This window comes from Balaenoptera borealis (assembly GCF_965194805.1).
Source record: "Balaenoptera borealis genome assembly, chromosome: 10".
NCBI classification, from domain to species: domain Eukaryota; kingdom Metazoa; phylum Chordata; class Mammalia; order Artiodactyla; family Balaenopteridae; genus Balaenoptera; species Balaenoptera borealis.
Genome location: NC_138874.1, coordinates 64193155 through 64210113, shown reverse-complemented (window position 1 = coordinate 64210113; position 16959 = coordinate 64193155). Strand labels below are relative to the sequence as shown.

The 16959-nt window shown below is 40.3% G+C and overlaps 1 protein-coding gene across 1 annotated transcript in view; it reads left to right on the top strand.

The window, feature by feature from the left end:
• DYDC1 (DPY30 domain containing 1) overlaps positions 1-14681 on the top strand; it is a 54607-nt gene extending 39926 nt beyond the window's left edge. The window contains exon 7 of the mRNA XM_082406793.1: positions 4776-14681. Within this exon, the coding sequence (XP_082262919.1) occupies positions 4776-4778 (3 nt within the window). The 3' untranslated portion in view covers positions 4779-14681. The remainder of the gene's footprint in view (positions 1-4775) is intronic.
• The last annotated feature ends 2278 nt before the right edge of the window (positions 14682-16959 follow it).

Below are 16959 nucleotides of genomic sequence, written 5' to 3'. Positions count from 1 at the left end.
TAAAAAACCCAGACTCAACTGGCTTTATAGATCAAATGACTTAATGTCTCCTACGAGAAGTGCAGAGAATGGGCAGGTCATAAACATGACAGATCAGGGCTCTAGCTCCCCCCTCTTGGCTCCGTCTTTCTCTTCTATTGGTTTCATCCTCGGGTTGCTCCTTGCATGGCTGCAGTAAATAAATCCAGGTGCTATATTCAGACACAACGGCATCTTGTGTAAGAAGTGGGGAGAGTCTTCCTGGGTGGTAGTATTTATATTCCTAGAGACTCCTCAGCAGACTTTTCCTGTCTCACTGATTGTGATTGCACTATATACCTATCATCTCCAGTCTCATTCCCAACAAAGATGAGTAGTCATCACCCAAAGTACTTACACTATCATCTTATTGATTCATTGGTTTAGATTCACTTATTCTCAATCTGCGTCAAAGAGACGTCACTAGTTACAGGGCTGGGCCAGGATGAGGCAAATGCGGTAAAAGTTTAAGTGCTGACTCTGTAATTACAGGAACCTGAGTGACTGCCTCTTAAATTTTGCCCCGTAGGCACTCCGTTTGCCTTGTCCTAGTCCTGCCCCTGCTAGTTACTGTGGGAAATAAGAATAAGGCATGACTTTTGCCCTTACAGAGCTTTTGTGTGGTTGAAAAGCATAACTTGTGTGCACATATAATTTGAGGCAGTATGTATGAAGAACTATTAATTGTCACAAATAGGAGCTAAGAATTTAGAGGAGAGTATGATTTGAGCAACCTTTATGAAAGGGAGAACCTTGAAAAAAAACCTTAAAGGAGAGGTAAGTTTTGAACACGTGAAACCCATGGGGATGTGAAGGAAACTAGCCAAAGAGAGGGCTAGAGGGACTGTTAGGAGACAGATCATGGAGGCCTGGACGCCAGCCTCAAAGGTCTGGACTTGCGACACGGGAGTGATGTGTAGGAAGACCCGTGATGGCTTTTGAGGACTTTTTACAGTTTTCATTAGGATGTGGAGGTGAAATTCAGATCATGTGGTTAAGGCGTGAATTTTGGTAAAGAAGGGAAAGATTGTAAAGCTATTCTTTGGAGAAATTTGGTGATGAAGAGGAAGTAGCTTGAGAATTTTACAAGGTTGAGAAGGAATTCTTTTTGTGAGGAGAGATGAGGTTTTGTTTGTGTTTTTGGCAATAGGAATGTTGGGGAGTTGAGAGAGAGAGGCTAAAACTGTGGTTCAGGAGGGTTAGAGCAGGATTCCAGAAGAACTGGGTGTGGAACAAAGTCACAGAGGGAGGAAAGCACTTTGGGAATTACTCTTTTCTGTCATCCAGGGGTGGGAAATATATAGAGATATTTTGAGGGAAGGGGATGAAATTTGGGACAGTGGTGCATTGCAGAATTTGCAACATATACCTCTGATCCTCTTGGTAAAGAAGGAGGGAAGGGCAGAGGTTGGTCAGGTACTTGAATGAGAATGAATTTTAAAACATCTGCTGGAGGAATGGATGAATAAAATAATTGTTGGACAGCTCTGTGGGCCCTAAGCTTAAATGAATTAAATGACTTAATTCATGTAAAGCTTTTGTAGCAGTGCCTGGCATTTAGTAGGCACTCAAGTAGTGAAGTTGTTACTACTACCATGTTATTACATGCTGGGTACTGGGCTAGGTAAGTAGAGACCTCATCAGAGCTCTTAAATCATGTTCTCCAATAGCCCGTAACAAACTCAGAGGTAGAGCAGTCAGTGGCTAATGGCGATGCCTTAGAGCTGAGGGTTGGTAGACTGTCACAAGACCGTGGGGTCTGGAGTCCAGCGAGAGCAGCAGTGGAGTGTGCGGCTCCCAGGCCCACTGTCAGCTGGTTGACCGCACTGCGGCTCTAGGGCAAGAGGTGAGTGGCCTTGTTCAAAGCAAATTCCTGGCCAGGAGCAGAGCAATAGTGGGAGGGAGATGGGGGCAGGGGGCCAAGGTAGGAGAGGAGAGAGCAAACAGCACAGCTCATGGTAGAGGACTTTGCAAAGATTTGGCCCAGCCAAGGAGTCAGTGTTTACCAAGGAGCTTGACTATAAATCAGGAGCAGGACCAATGCCCATTGTCCAGCCTAAACACACACTGTCAGGATTGGGGCAAGATAGAAGTGGGCTTGTGAGTGGGTGGAAAGGGGTCAGGTGTGAAGGTGGTGAAGGAGAGAGAAAGGGGCTAACACTGAGCCCTTCTTAATGCTGAAGGCTCTACTGAGGGTTCATGGGATTGTTGATAGGAGCCTGTATTTGAATGTATTAGAGAAAGGAAGTTTCAGAAAGTCACTGTTCCGAGTTGTCCAGCTAATGTGCTGGAGCTGGCCTCATTGCCCAGTTCTGTGTGACATATTTAAACTGCTGAATGTATTTGTGTGTGCTAAGAATGTTACAAAAACAGCTGTGTCTGAAACATAGTTGACTTTATTTTCCTAGACACTCTCTCCCCTCTTCACCTCTGCAGTATCACAGGCGGCTTCATTACTGTCCAGGTGCCCAGTTTATCAGGTGGGAGTCTTGTGGTTATCATGCTTCTTGTCCAATACAAGGAGCCTGATACTCCTCTTTTCTCTCATGTTCCGAAGCCACCGGTGATAGGTTTTTTAGCTCATCACCTTAGTGTCACTGTCGTCAGTCCCTCATCAGATTATAAAAGACCAGCTTGTTTAACACATTGTTCAGAATCATGTGCCGGGTACCTCCAGATTAAAGATGATAAGGGCTTATCCTAATTGCAATCAGTGGCCTCCCCCCCACTTTACCTGACTTACCTCATTTCAACAAGTCTCTCTAGGTGGCTCCCCTCTGACGACTTAGCTGGTCTCTGAGTGCACAGACTTGTGTGAGAGGTGCTCAGTGCCACTGCAAAGCTCTCCCCCGCACGGTGAGCAAGGGCACGGGCAAGAAGGTAAATCATGATGGAAGCAGCAAAGGACCAGTTGGTAGTTAGCGCTATGAACTTTTTACGTGGACAGAAATCGCTTAGAGCTTCATGGAAGTGAGAGATCAAAACATACAAAACACATAAAAAACAAAGAAGAAAGGTTCAGAATTGATTATGGGTGGGTAGGGGGAGAAATGTGAGCAGAGAAATGAAGGCAGGAATGCCTGCAGGCTGCCTGAGGAATAGCGGATCCGTGCAGGGATGAAGTAGGAGGGAAGTTCAGAAAAGTTGATCTGGATCAGATTATGAAGCATATTAAAGTCCAAGCTAAGAAGTCTAGGCTGAGAGTGAGAACGGAAATGAGAAGTGTACGTTGAAAAACTTTATTAGGAACAGGGCATGAGAAAGTGGTGTTATTTTGCAAAGAGATGTTTTAAGATGCTGCATTGGTGGTGTTTAGGATGGTTTTGGCTTAGGATGCTGTTGTCTTAGTTTAGGCTTCAGGTAATGAAGGTCGGGACCTGGGTTGTGGTAGTGGAAATCCATCAGTAACATGTATTGTGTACCTACTATGTGCTAAGAACTGTTCTAGGTTCTCGTGGGGAACATCTGTGCTAGACGTGGTTCCTACTCTCAAGTCACTCACAGTTTAGTGGGGGATGTAAAGCAAACAAGTGTAGACATGGCACATTCTGTAAGCCAACTTGGAAGCTGATTGTGTGGATATGAAGGACGTAGGAAGAGCCTGGGGCCTGGCGTAATGGTGGGGCCATTGAGGGCTTAGAGGGATCATGCAGGAGGTGTAGGTCAGGGGCAGGAAGGGATGCCTGGCGGCCGGGTATGTGGCCGGGTGTAAGAGAGGAGCTCAGAGCTTCTGCTGCTGCTCTCACTGACCCAGAGAATGGGATGGCAGGGACGCCCTTGCTTGGGGGACACTAGAACTGACGTAATTGATACATTTTTCAGAGCCATATAATTAATGAATATGAGATGATAACCTTATTTTAAAGTGTCATACCCATTAAAAATATTCAAGTACAGACCACTGAAAACAAAAATAGAAACAAAAAGAACACGTTTTAAATTTTTTGTGAAATTTAATTAAACCAAGAAATCAGGTATTAATACATTGAATCAAGTTTGTTTCTAATTGTGTATTAAATTGTAACTATTACTACTACCACTAGGTGTCACAAAGATTCCGTTTTTAAAGGCCCTACACCTCTTGAGGCTGTGGCTTTGAAACATTTCTTTTTGTACAGAAATACGGTTTTCTAGTATTAACAAGTATAATGAAATGCTACTTTAAAATTTTTTAATTATTATGAGCTACCCCAAATATGCACAAGAATACACAGAATAATACAAGCAGTATCTTTTACCCCAACCCAGATCTAACAAATATTAACTTTTTATCATATATTTGACAGTTAAAAAAAGACTAAAATCTTACAGTTGATGTTCTTTTTGTCCTCCTCCATCCCATTCCTCTCATTTCTTGCCCATGGATAACCATTACCTTGAGATCAGTAGCTGTACTTCCCAGGTACACCCCTGATGTTTTCACACAAATGCTAATTTATTTATTCAAAAATAGCATCAGTATTTTGGGGTGAGATTTTAACAGTGTTAAATGGTATCATACTATAGGTGTCATTCTGCAGCTTGCTTTTTTTCATTCATGTTATATTTTCAAGATTTATCCTTGCTGATTCCTGAATATCTACTTCGTCTATTTTAACTGCTGTATAGTGTACTGTTGTACCTGTTCTTCTACAGGCAGCTGTTTAGACTATTTTAAATGCTTTATTTGTATACATATGTCTTTGTGTGTACCTCTTTGTGCAAATGTGTGCCTTTGAGGAAATCTGATTGTCTGCACACTGTCCTTTGACTCTCAGTGACATGCTGTCCTGGTAAACCAAGGTCTGTCTGTCAGACCACCTTCCCAGAGAATGTATCACGGACCACGTCCCTGGTATTCTGACACAATGTCCTGTTGAAACAGGTAAGGACGAAATGTGTGAGAGCTTCTCTGAGGCAGTGGTTCTGAAACTCGAGCATGCATCAGAACCTTCTGGAGGGCTTTCTAGAATGCACCCCCAGTAGGGCAGTAAGTCTGGGCTGGGGCTGGAGAATTTGCATTTTCCCTGATGATTAATGAGGTTACAGATCTTTTCATGTTTATTGCACAATGGGTTTGCTCTTCTGGGAGTTGCTTGTTCATATTGTTTGCTTATGTTTGTTATTGATTTATTTGTCTTTTTCTTATTGATTTTCTATGTTGGTTGTATGTGTTGGGAAATCTCTCAGTTGATGGGTTGCCTTTTAACTTGGTTTTTGGTGTTTATTGTTAGGCAGAAATGTTGTTTTATTTTAGTTAACTGTACCTTTTTTTCCATTCATGTTTTGTGCTTTTTTTGGTCTTTTGTTTAACAAATTAATGAAGCATTATTAATTCTGAAAAACTTATAAGATGCCCAGTCTGATTTAAGGATTATCTTTAAAAATTATTTCCATGTATTTTAACTTAGATTTTTTCAAATTAATTTCCTTCAAGTATAATCAGTAATCAAACCAACAATTTAAAAATCAGGCTAGGGACTTCCCTGGAGGTCCAGTGGTTAAGACTCTGTGCTTCCAATGCAGGGACGTGGATTTGATCCCTGGTTGGGGAACTGGGACCCCACATGCTGCACGGTGTGGCAAAAAAAAAATCAGGTTAAAGCGTGATTTTACTAGTTATACTGAATAATAAAAACAATTCTAGTTTGTAACTTGTCCATTGATGATATTGCTGAAATGATATTTTAAGTGCTAAAAATGAGCTTATTGCCGTTTAAACTTATTACTTCCACCACTGCTAATACTTTTGGCCATTTTATTTGATGATTAAACAGTTTTTCCAAGGAGAAAGGGAGAAGAGCTTTGGAATCAGAGGACTCCAAAGTATAAGTTAGTGTAGGAGAAGTTACCAGGTAGGAGGGGTGTGGTGTGTGACTTCCAGGCTGGTGGCAGTTGGCTGATGCGATTTTCCATGTCACAAGAAATGCTTGCCTACTCCAGAATGTCCCCTGTGTGGCTACACTGGCCGGAGCAGCACCAACTAGATATTTATTTGCATCAACATGATTTTGAAATTCAGTTTTCTCTGATGTTACTGGCTCATTCACTCAAAAGGAAGAGAGCACTTACTATGCGCCAGGCATGGTATGCAAGATGCTTTGCAGTATGTCTACTCCCTTTGTAAGGCAGGGATTATCCTTATTTTACAGAGGCAGAAATGGAAGTTCAGAGAGTTTTTAAATCTTCTGAGACTCACACAGCTAATCATTGAGAGAGCAGAGATGCAAACCCAGATTTCTCTGACTTTAGAACTTTCTTGCTACCACTGTGTTCTCTCAGTAACATTCTATCTGAGCCCACTGTTTGTAGGCATTATTAGCTATTCATACTTTAGTGTGACTACTTTGCTAAATATTAAGCAGGTTATTCTGCGGAACTGTGAAACCTAGCTGAATTGGATATACTGTGGGAATAGATGAGCAGGTGGGCTGTCGCTGGAGGCTTTGAACTTGGCCATAACACCTTCTTAGAGCCTGAAATACTGGTACCCAAGGCCAGACAGGAGGAGGTTCACTTGCTTTGTCCTTTTTCCTAGGGTAGTGCTTCTCAAATTTTAATTTCTTATAAATTAATGGGGGAGAGGGGATTCTGTTAAAGTGTTGATTCTAATTTCCGAGTCTAGGGTGGAGCCCCACATTCTGCATTTCTAACAAGTGGGCAGGTGATGCTGAGGCTGCTCTTTAGGGTTAGGGAACCACACTGAATAACAAAGGCCAAAGTTATACTCAGAAGGTGTGTGTGGAGGAGAACGGACTGGAGAAGAAAGAAAATGTGTTTGGTAGGCACATGGGTCGCTGGAGGAGTTTGAGGGCCGAGCAGCAGTGCAGCAGTTGTAAGGAAGGTGATGGAGGCTGCCGCCTGGGTGGGGGATGATGGGGGAGGTGGGTGGTGGGCACTGTGCCTGCAGTGCCTTTAGTTCATGCTGTGGGTTCAGAGCCCAGGCTGAGCACAGTGTCACTTGCTCCATTATGGTGTCTGGTGATTCACTGGACATGGTGCTGCAGTACAAGTGATCCTTATGGCTCAGAAGCCAGCAAAAGCAGATCACGCTGAGCGGTGGAAGTAGAGATGTGTTTGCTTCATTGTCCAAGGACCCTTTGGTGTAATTCTGGAGTATTCAATAGCAAGCTCTCTGCATTTGAGGCTGAGAAAGGCTTTTTTCCTGAGCTCTGGTAGCAGAAAGTATTACAGTAGCTGGCAGCAGCTAAATAAGTAACCACACTTTGTGGGTAATTACTTTTTTATTATCTTGAATTAGGAAAAAAATGAAGCATTTTTAACTGGCAGCACAGTGTGGGAAAAGGAGAGAATATTTGGAGTTGGAAGGACTGAGTTTGAGTATGGTGTGACTTACCAGTTGTGTAACCCAAAATAAATCACCGAATCTCTCTGGGCCTGGGCTTCCTCCTCTGTTAAATGGGGACAGTACCCTGCTGAGTCATTGTGAGAGCTGACTGAGCTGACACTTGCAGGGCTGCTTTGTAAACCGCAAGACTTTCTATATGTATTTATTAATATGGAAAATTGGCATCAGAGACATCAGAGACAGAGTAGGAATGGGAGGCTGCTTCCACATAGGCTTGTGGGGTTTTTTCACACAGGTTTTTTTTTTTTTTTTTTTTTAATTGAAGTATAGTTGATTTACAGTGTTGTGCCAGTCTCTGCTGTATAGCAGAGTGACTTAGTTATACACATCTTTACATTCTTTTTTATATTCTTTCCCATTATGGTTTATCCCGGGAGATTGGATGTAGTTCCCTGTGCTATACAGTAGGACCTTGTTGTTTATCCATTCTAAATGTAGTAGTTTGCATTCACAAAGGTTTTTAAAATCTGTTTTCAGCCCCCCAAATGAGATAATTTTATAGACATTTCAAAACATGAAATACTTCTGACCAAATTTTATTTATTTTTGTATTGGAGGGTCAGTTTGGCCTAAATTACCTAAATAATTATTTTAGTTTCTTATGCCATTTAAAATATTTAGACCTCAACAACACTATTCATTTATATAAAAATATTTTCTACAGTAAACAAGAGAAGGGCAAAATATCAAGAGAAGACTAAAGCCAGATGACTTCATGACTGTAATTTTCTTTCTCTACAATTTTTGCCTCTAAAATGTTCACCCTCCCTGTTTGGGTGTTTGAGATGGGGATTTGTTTAGTGAAGAAACTGTATTCTGGGAAAAAGGTGACGACTTCTGTCTCTGCCATACCCTTTGGCTGTATTGTGAAACCGTAGGTCAACGATTTAACTCCATTAAGTAAATTGTGGACTGAGGTCATATAGTTCACTGTCAATCCATACACTTCCCAGATTTCCCACCAGTGTTGATGAGTTTATGGTGAGTTGACTTAGAGGGAAGGACATGATATTTTAAATTTCTATAAATGTAATAAGGTCAATTGGGATAACCTTCAGTTTTAATTTATTTTTTAAAATTTTTATCAGAGTATAGTTGCTTTACAATGTTGTATTAGCTTCTACTGTGCAGCAAAGTGAATCAGCTATACGTATACATATATCCCCTCATTTTTGGATTTCCTTCCCATTTAGGTCACCACAGAGCACTGAGTAGAATTCCTTGTGCTATACAGTAGGTTCTCATTAGGTATCTATTTTCTACATAGTATCAATAGTGTATATATATAACCTTCAGTTTTTAAAATAAAACTGATTTATAATGACTGGCTATGGCCATGATGATTCTATTTCAAGATGGAAGTTATGTGCATACGTATAGTCTTTAGGGGTAAGCTGACATGTCTAGATACATCCTAGCTATCTTCTAAGTTTAGAGTTGAGAGGTGATGGCTAATTCCTTGAAACCATGTATAGTATATTTAACATTCATATTGATTGCTGTGAATTGATTCATAGATTTGACTCAATGTTTTTCTACTTTAAAAATACTAAGTCATTCTACAGCAAAGCTATTTTTAGCCCAGCAGAGAACTCTGTAGAAGCACTCTGAATTCGTGATTCCCTAACAACAATTGGGCTTGTGTAGTCTGCCCCTTCCTTCCCTCCACCAAGTTTACGCTGAGTTGGGAGATCAGCTGGCCAGTCATATGCTGCTCTTCCATCCCACCCAACTTCCTGCTTTTTCCTCCGAAATTACTGGCTAATTTAAACACACCCATGTTGCCTCCATTTTTACTTCAGTTGGATATTTACCTTGGCGAGTGTGTTTGCTTATATAAAAAAGAGTAGTGTTTACTTCGTGATAACAAGAACCTTCAGAATATTGCTTTTTTTTAAATATAGAATCACATATTTATAGAAATCCTTACAGAAATGGCCTTTTCAGGGTGTGGGGTTATTTTCATATTTTATATCTGTAAAGACTGCTTAAACTTTCTGGAGGCTCATTTAATTAATACATCCTGACCTGTTGAGTAAGACCTGGGGAATGACGTAAAGGCAAATACACTAGCGTTTGCAGGGTAGGAGACTGACACAGGTCCCTGAGAGCACCCAGTCCTCTCCAGAGCACCAGCACTCACTCACCTCCTGGCAGGGTCTGACTCATCCTGGGAGCACACAGTGTTTGTGTTTATTGTCATTATTACTCTACTCTGGCATCCCATGAATTCATCCAGGTCAGACACTTGGAAGTCATCCCTGAATCCTCCCACCCTTTTGCTTCCTACATCCAGTGAGGTGTCAAATCCCACTTCTGCTTTCCGCCTCTGCCATGTAATCTCTCTGCCTCCGGGGCAGCCCTCTCTAGTCTGGTCACCATAGAACAATAGCAGCAGCTGGCAAAATGGTTTCTGTAAAAGTCTGCGTCTGATCATATGCCCCATCCATGCACATCTTTTGCTTGAAACCCTTCACCGGCTTCCGTTTGTCATCAAGAAAAAGTCTAAACTCCTTGTAGGACCCACAGAGCCCTTCACGATCTGGCCTGTGCCACCACCTCTAGTCTTCTCTCTGACAGTGCCCAGCCCACGCCCCAGTCTCACTGAACCGCTTGAAAAATCATGAAGGCTTCACGCTCTCTCTAGCTTGTGGGTCTCGGTAAATGTTCTTCCCGTTGCCTGGAACATCTTCTCCCAGTGTCTCCTGGAATATCTATGTTTGTCCTTACTGTGGAGGGCCTACCCTATTCCTGATATACAGTAGGTGTTTAGTTCATGTGCAAAGAAAGAATGTGTGGCGTGTGAGCATGGGAGGAGGGTGGATGCGTGGATCCCTGTGTAGCTGAGGTGGAGCCTGTCCTGGTCACGCTGCCCAGCTGCCTTCCTGCCACTGCTGAGACTGCACCCCAGTAGGGCATGTTGCTTCCTCTCCATGTCTTGTCCCTAGCACAGTCTGGCTTGCAGAGAGCCAACAGCTAGCCTGGCCTTCTGGTGTAAGCCTAGCCTCAAAGTAATTGTTCCTGCTGAGGCCAGGGGCTAGGCCGCCTGCTAGGGATTTGCCTTATTTGGCTCCAGAACTGCCTATTTACTCCTCTTTGGAAATCCTGCTCGTTGATTGTCAGTTGACAGATTGTATGGTCTTCAGCCTGGGCTTTTAACTTCTCATAGATTTTTCTTCTACAATGAAGACTCAAGAAGATAATTTTTAATTTTGAAAGTGGTGACTTTTTTTCTATGGCTTGGCAACCACTTATTATTATTATTAATTTTCATTTTCTGCTGCAAACTCCTTGATGGCAGGAATCGTGCTGGGTTTTGTTTTGCTGTTTGTATCTCCAGAGAATAGACTAGTGCCTGGGACATGACATAGTAGGTGCTCAGTAAATAATTCAGTGAGTAACGTGAATGAACATAAGAGTGAAGGAGCCAAGGTAAATATTTAGTTTAAAAAAATTTTTAGAACACTTTAAAAAAAAATAAATTTATTTATTTTATTTTTAGCTGTGTTGGGTCTTCGTTGCTGCACGTGGGCTTTCTCTAGTTGTGGCGAGCGGGGGCTACTCGCTGTTGCCATGCACAGGCTTCTCATTGCGGTGGCTTCTCTTGTTGTGGAGCATGGGGTCTAGGCACATGGGGTTCAGTAGTTGTGGCTCATGGGCTCTAGAGTGCAGGCTCAGTAGTTGTGGCACACGGGCTTAGTTGCTCTGCGGCATGTGGGATCTTCCCGGACCAGGGATTGAACCTGTGTCCCCTGCATTGGCAGGTGGATTCTTAACCACTGCGCCACCAGGGAAGTCCCTAGAACACTTCTGGATTTACGGAATTATTGCAAAGTTAGTACAGAGTTTCTGTGTATTCTGAACCCTGTTTCCCCTATTATTAGCATCTTACAGTGTTATTGGATCTCTTTCTGAGCTCTTCCCTCGGTGATCTTTCCAGTTTTTTCCCCACTCTGGGCCTCCCCTTTTTGGTCTTTTGTCCAGAACGCTGGGTTTCTGTTACCCCACTCTGCTGTACACTTTGTATGGCTAAGCCTGTATCTGAAGCCAAGTGGCAGAAGATACACAGAGAAAAAACAACAGGGATTGGTTCCACTTTCCTGGGATCACAGCTTCTCCATTCAGAGAGAAAGTTTCCCCTCCCTCAGAATTTTAGTTGTCCGTGGGCCTCCACTGCCAATTTTGTCACCATGGAATTGTCTGGGGGCTGCGGCTCAAGAGAGTGGAAAAAAGAAAAAGAAACCCAAAGGATTTCCCTCCACTCTTGCAAACTTAGGAATCCCCTTTCCTGCTCTTGATCAAGTCAGTAAAAGGGCCTCTCCCAGAGCTTTCTCTGTGTGGGCCCTGGCACCCACTTCTGAGTTTTGCACTGCCTTGGGTCTAGGATACAGGAGGGGGGAAAAAAAGGGAATCTCACTGCCTTTTTGGTCTCTTCCCCTATTTGCCTACTACTGTTTACTTTTCAGAATCCTCAAACAGCTACTCCATGCATTCTGTCCAGATGTTATAGCTGCATTCAGTGGGAGAGACAGGGGGAGTGTGCTTATCGTGCTTATTCTATCTTGTCTGGAACTAGAACTCGACAGGTTTAATTAACTCTCAAATTTTTATCTAAGTAACACATACAGGGGACTATACCTATATAGATATATATGGATATATTTCCTTCAAGAGAAAATATACCAGCGTATGAACTATGCTCGTCAACCTATGAGTGGAAGGATGTACTATATTATTTTTCTTTTCTGTATTTTCTAAAAATTTCCCACAGTTACCATAAATTACACCATAATAAAACTCAACTTTTTTTTTTAAAGAAGCCTAATACAATTGAACCTTGTAATTAGAACCTCACAGCACCATTTAATATGAAACATTTTGCTTTTATTTCAGTATGAGAAACCAGCCTAAGAAAGCCCAGAGGTTTGGGGATGTTGTATTGCTTTCTAGTTTTGGAAACATTTTGCTTATGCCAGTATCAGATACTGTTTTGATTGCTGTAGCTTTGTAGTAAGTTTTGAAATTTGGGAAATGTGAGTCCTCCGACCTCATTTTTCTTTTTCAAGATTGTTTTGGCTATTTGAGATCCTTTTCAATTCCATATTAATTTTAAGATAAGCTTTTACATTTCTGCAAAAGAGGCCTCTGGGATTTTGATAGAGATTGCATTGAATCTGTAGATTGCTTTGGGTAGCATTGCCATCGTAACAGTTTGTTTTCCAACCCATGAATATGAGATATCTTTCCATTTACTTAGGATTTTTAAAATTTATTTCAGCAATTTTTAGTAGTTTTCCAGTGTAAAAATCTTGAACCTCCTTAAATTTTTCTAATTATTTTATTCTTTCTGATGCTATTATAAATGGAATTGTTTTTTTTTTAATTAATTTATTTGTTTTTGGCTGCGTTGGGTCTTTGTTGCGGTGCGTGGGCTTCTCATTGGGGTGGCTTCTCTTTTTTTTAACATCTTTATTGAAGTATAATTGCTTTACAATGGTGTGTTAGTTTCTGCTGTATAAAAAAGTGAGTCAGCTATACGTATACATATATCCCCATATCCTGTCCCTCTTGCGTCTCCTTCCCACCCTCCCTATCCCACCCCTCTGTGAGGTGGCTTCTCTTGTTGCGGAGCACAGGCTCTAGGCTTGTGGGCTTCATAGTTGTGGCACACGGGCTTCAGTAGTTGTGGCTTGTGGGCTCTAGAGCACAGGCTTAGTAGTTGTGGTGCACAGGCTTAGTTGCTCCACGGCATGTGGGATCTTCCCAGACCATGGCTCGAACCCATGTCCCCTACATTGGCAGGCAGATTCTCAACCACTGCACCACCAGGGAAGCCCTGGAATTGTTTTCTTAATTTCCTTTTCACATTGTTCATTGATCATGTATAGAAATACAACTGATTTTTGTGTGTTGATCATGTACCCCAAAGCTTTGCTGAATTAGTTTATAAGCTCTAATAGTTTACTTTTGTGTGGATTCCTTAGGATTTTCTATATGCAAGATTATGTTATCTGCAAATAGAGGTAGTTTTAGTTCTTTCTCTCCAATTTCAGTGCCTTTTATTTCTTTTTCTTGCCCATTTGCTCTGGCTAGAACTTCCAGTACAGTGTTGAATAGAAGTGGTGAAATGGGCATCCTTCTCTTGTTCCTGATCTTGGGGGGTGGGGGGGAAGCTTTCAGTTATTCACCTTTGAGTATAACGTGAGCTGTAGGTTTTCCGTAAATGCCGTTTATCATGTTGAGGAAGTTCCTTCTAGTCCAAGTTTGTTTAGTGTTTTTATCATGTAAGACAGTTGGATTTTCCAGATGCTTTTCTTGTATCAAATGAGATGATCATGTGTTTTTTCCCCCTTCATTCTATCACTATAGTGTATTACACTGATTTTCATATTTTAGTCACCTTTGCATTCCTGGGATAAATCATCTTTGGTCATGATGTGTAATTCTCTTAATATGTTGCTGGAACTTGTTTGCTATTATTTTGTTGAGGACTCTTTCATCTATATTCATAAGGAAATACAGTATTGGTCTATAGTTCTTTTCTGATGTCTTTGTCTGGCTTTGGTTTCAGTGTAATGCTGGCCAGATAGAATGAGTTAGGAAATGTTGCCTCCTCTTTTATTTTTTGGAAGAGTTTGAGAGGATTGGTATTAATTATTCTTTAATTAAGGATTTGGGGACTTTACCAGTGAAATCATCTGGATCTGGGCTTTTCATTATTGGAAGGTTTTTGATTGGTGATCCAATCTCTTGACTTGTTATAGTTCTTTTCAGATTTTCTATTTCTTTTTGAGTCAGTTTTTGTAGTTCATATGTTTCTAGAAATTTGTGCATTTCTTCTAGGTTATCTAATTGACTTACAATTGTTCATGTATACTCTTATAGTCCCTTTTATTTTCTTAAGGTCTGTACTAATGTCACCAACTTTATTTCTGCTTTTAATAATTTCAGTCTTCTCTTTGTTGTCTTTTGGTCCATTGAGGTCAATGTTTATCAATTTTGTTGATTTTTCAAAGAAGTAACTTTTCATTTTGTTGATTCTATTTTTTCCTAGTCTCTATTTCATTTATCTCTGTTCTAATTTCTATTATGTTATCCCTCTGCTAGCTTTGGGTTTAACATGTTCTTTTTTTCCTAGGCTTTTAAGGTGTAAAATTAAGTTATTGGTTTGGGATCTTTTAAAAAATATATACGCATTTACAGCTATAAATTTCACTCTGAGCACTGCTTTTGCTGCATAACATAAATTTTATAATGTTTATTTTCCTTCATATCAATGTATTTTCTAATTTCATTTATAATTTATTTTTGATTCATTTTTTTTTTTTTAATTTTTATTTATTTATTTTTATGGCTGTGTTGGGTGTTCGTTTCTGTGTGAGGGCTTCCTCTAGTTGCGGCAAGTGGGGGCCACTCTTCATCGCGGTGCGCAGGCCTCTCACTATCGTGGCCTCTCCCGTTGCGGAGCACAGGCTCCAGACGCGCAGGCTCAGCAATTGTGGCTCACGGGCTTAGTCGCTCCGCGGCATATGGGATCTTCCCAGACCAGGGCTCGAACCCGTGTCCCCTGCATTGGCAGGCAGATTCTCAACCACTGCGCCACCAGGGAAGCCCTTGATTCATTTTTGAATCAAGATTGTGCAGGTTAATTTTCATGTTTTTGTGAATTTTCTAGTTTTCCTCCTGTTACTGATGTTTATCTTCATTCCATTGTGGTCAAAGAAGATACTTTGTATGAATTCAGTCTTTTCAAATTTATTGAGAGTTTTGTCACCTAATATATGGTCTATTCTGGAGAATGTTCCATGTGCGGTTGAGAAGAATCTATATTCTGTTTTCAGGGGGACTTTTCTATATGCATCAGTTAGGTCTAGTTGGTCTATAGTGTTGTTCAAGTCCTCTGTTTCCTTATTGATCTTCTGTATAATTATTCTGTCCATTATTGAAAATGGAATATTGAAATCTCCAACTATTTCTACCTTCAATTCTGTCAGTTTTTGCTCTATGTATTTTGGTGCTCTGTTGTTAGGTGTGTATATGTTTATATTGGTTATATCTTCTCAATGGATTTATCCTTTTATCAATATATAAAGTCATTATTTTGTAACAATTTTTGACTTAAATTCTATTTTGTCTGATATTAGGTTAGCCATCCTAGCTCTCTTCTGGCTATTTGTGTAGAATATCTTTTTCCATCCTTTCACTTTCAATCTATTTGTGTATTTGGATCTAAAGTGAGTCTCTTATAACAGTATATAGTTGGATCATGTTTTGTTTTTAATACATTCTGCCTTTTAATTGTAGAGTTTAATTCATTTATATTTAAAATAATTGTGGATGAGAAAGGACTTCAGCCATTTTGCTGTTTCTTTTTCTGTATATACTTTAGGTTTTTTATTTTTCCTTAGTGCTTACCTTACTGGATTTTTTCCTTAGTGGATTACAGTTAACATCTTAAATTCATAGCAATCAAGTTTGAATTAATACCAACACAGTTTCAATAGTATACAGAGACGCTGCTCAGCCGGTCTCCCCTGTCATGTTTATTGTCCCTGATTGCAACTTTATACATACTGTGTCCATTAACAAAGATTTATAATTGTTTTATACATTTGTCTTTTAAATACAAAAAGAGTTATGAAAGAAAAATCCAATAATACTACCTTTTATGTTTACCTGTGTACCTGTGTATGTACCATTGTTCTTTCTTTCTTCGTGTGGCTTTGAGTTACTGTCTACTGTCCTTTAATTTCAGCCCCAAAGCCTCCCTTTAGCATTCCATATAGGGCATGTCTACTGTGACAAACTCCCTCAGTTTTTATTTATCTGAATGTCTTAATTTCCCCTTCATTTCTGAAGGATAATTTTGTTGGATGTAGAATTCTTGATTGACAGGTTTTCTTTTTTTCCTTTCAATACTTTGAATATGTTATCTCATTGCCTTCTGGCTTCCACAGTTTCTGAAGAGAAATTGGCTGTTAATACTATAGAAGATTCCTTGTATGTCATGAGATGCCTCTCTTGCTGCTTTCAAGAATCTCTCTCTGTCTGTCCTTCAGAAGTTTGACTATAATGTGTGTCAGTGTGGATCTCTTTGATTTTATCCTGCTTAGATTTTGTTGAGAATCTTGAATCTGTAAATTTGAGTCTTTCACCAAATTTGGGGATTTTTTAGGCATTATTTCTTCAAGTATTCTTTCTGCCCTTTTCTCTGTCTCCTATCCCTGTGAGATTCCCATATGCATATGTTGTTAAACTTGATGGTATCCTACATGCTTCTCTGACTCTGTTCATTTTTCTTTATTCTTTCCTATTTCTGCTTCTCAAACTGAACAGTCTCAGTTGGCCTATCTTTATATTCACTGACTCTTTTGTCTGCCTGAATCTGCTGTTGAACCTCTTTAATGAATTCTTGATTTCTATTATTATACTTTTCAGCTTCAGAATTCCTAGTTGGTTCATTTTTATCATTTTTATCACTTTATTGATATTCTCTGTTTGGTGAGACACCATGCTGGCTTCCTTTAATTTTTTTGTCTGTGGTTCCTTTATACCTTTGAGAATATATGACAGTTGATTTTAAATCTTAGTCT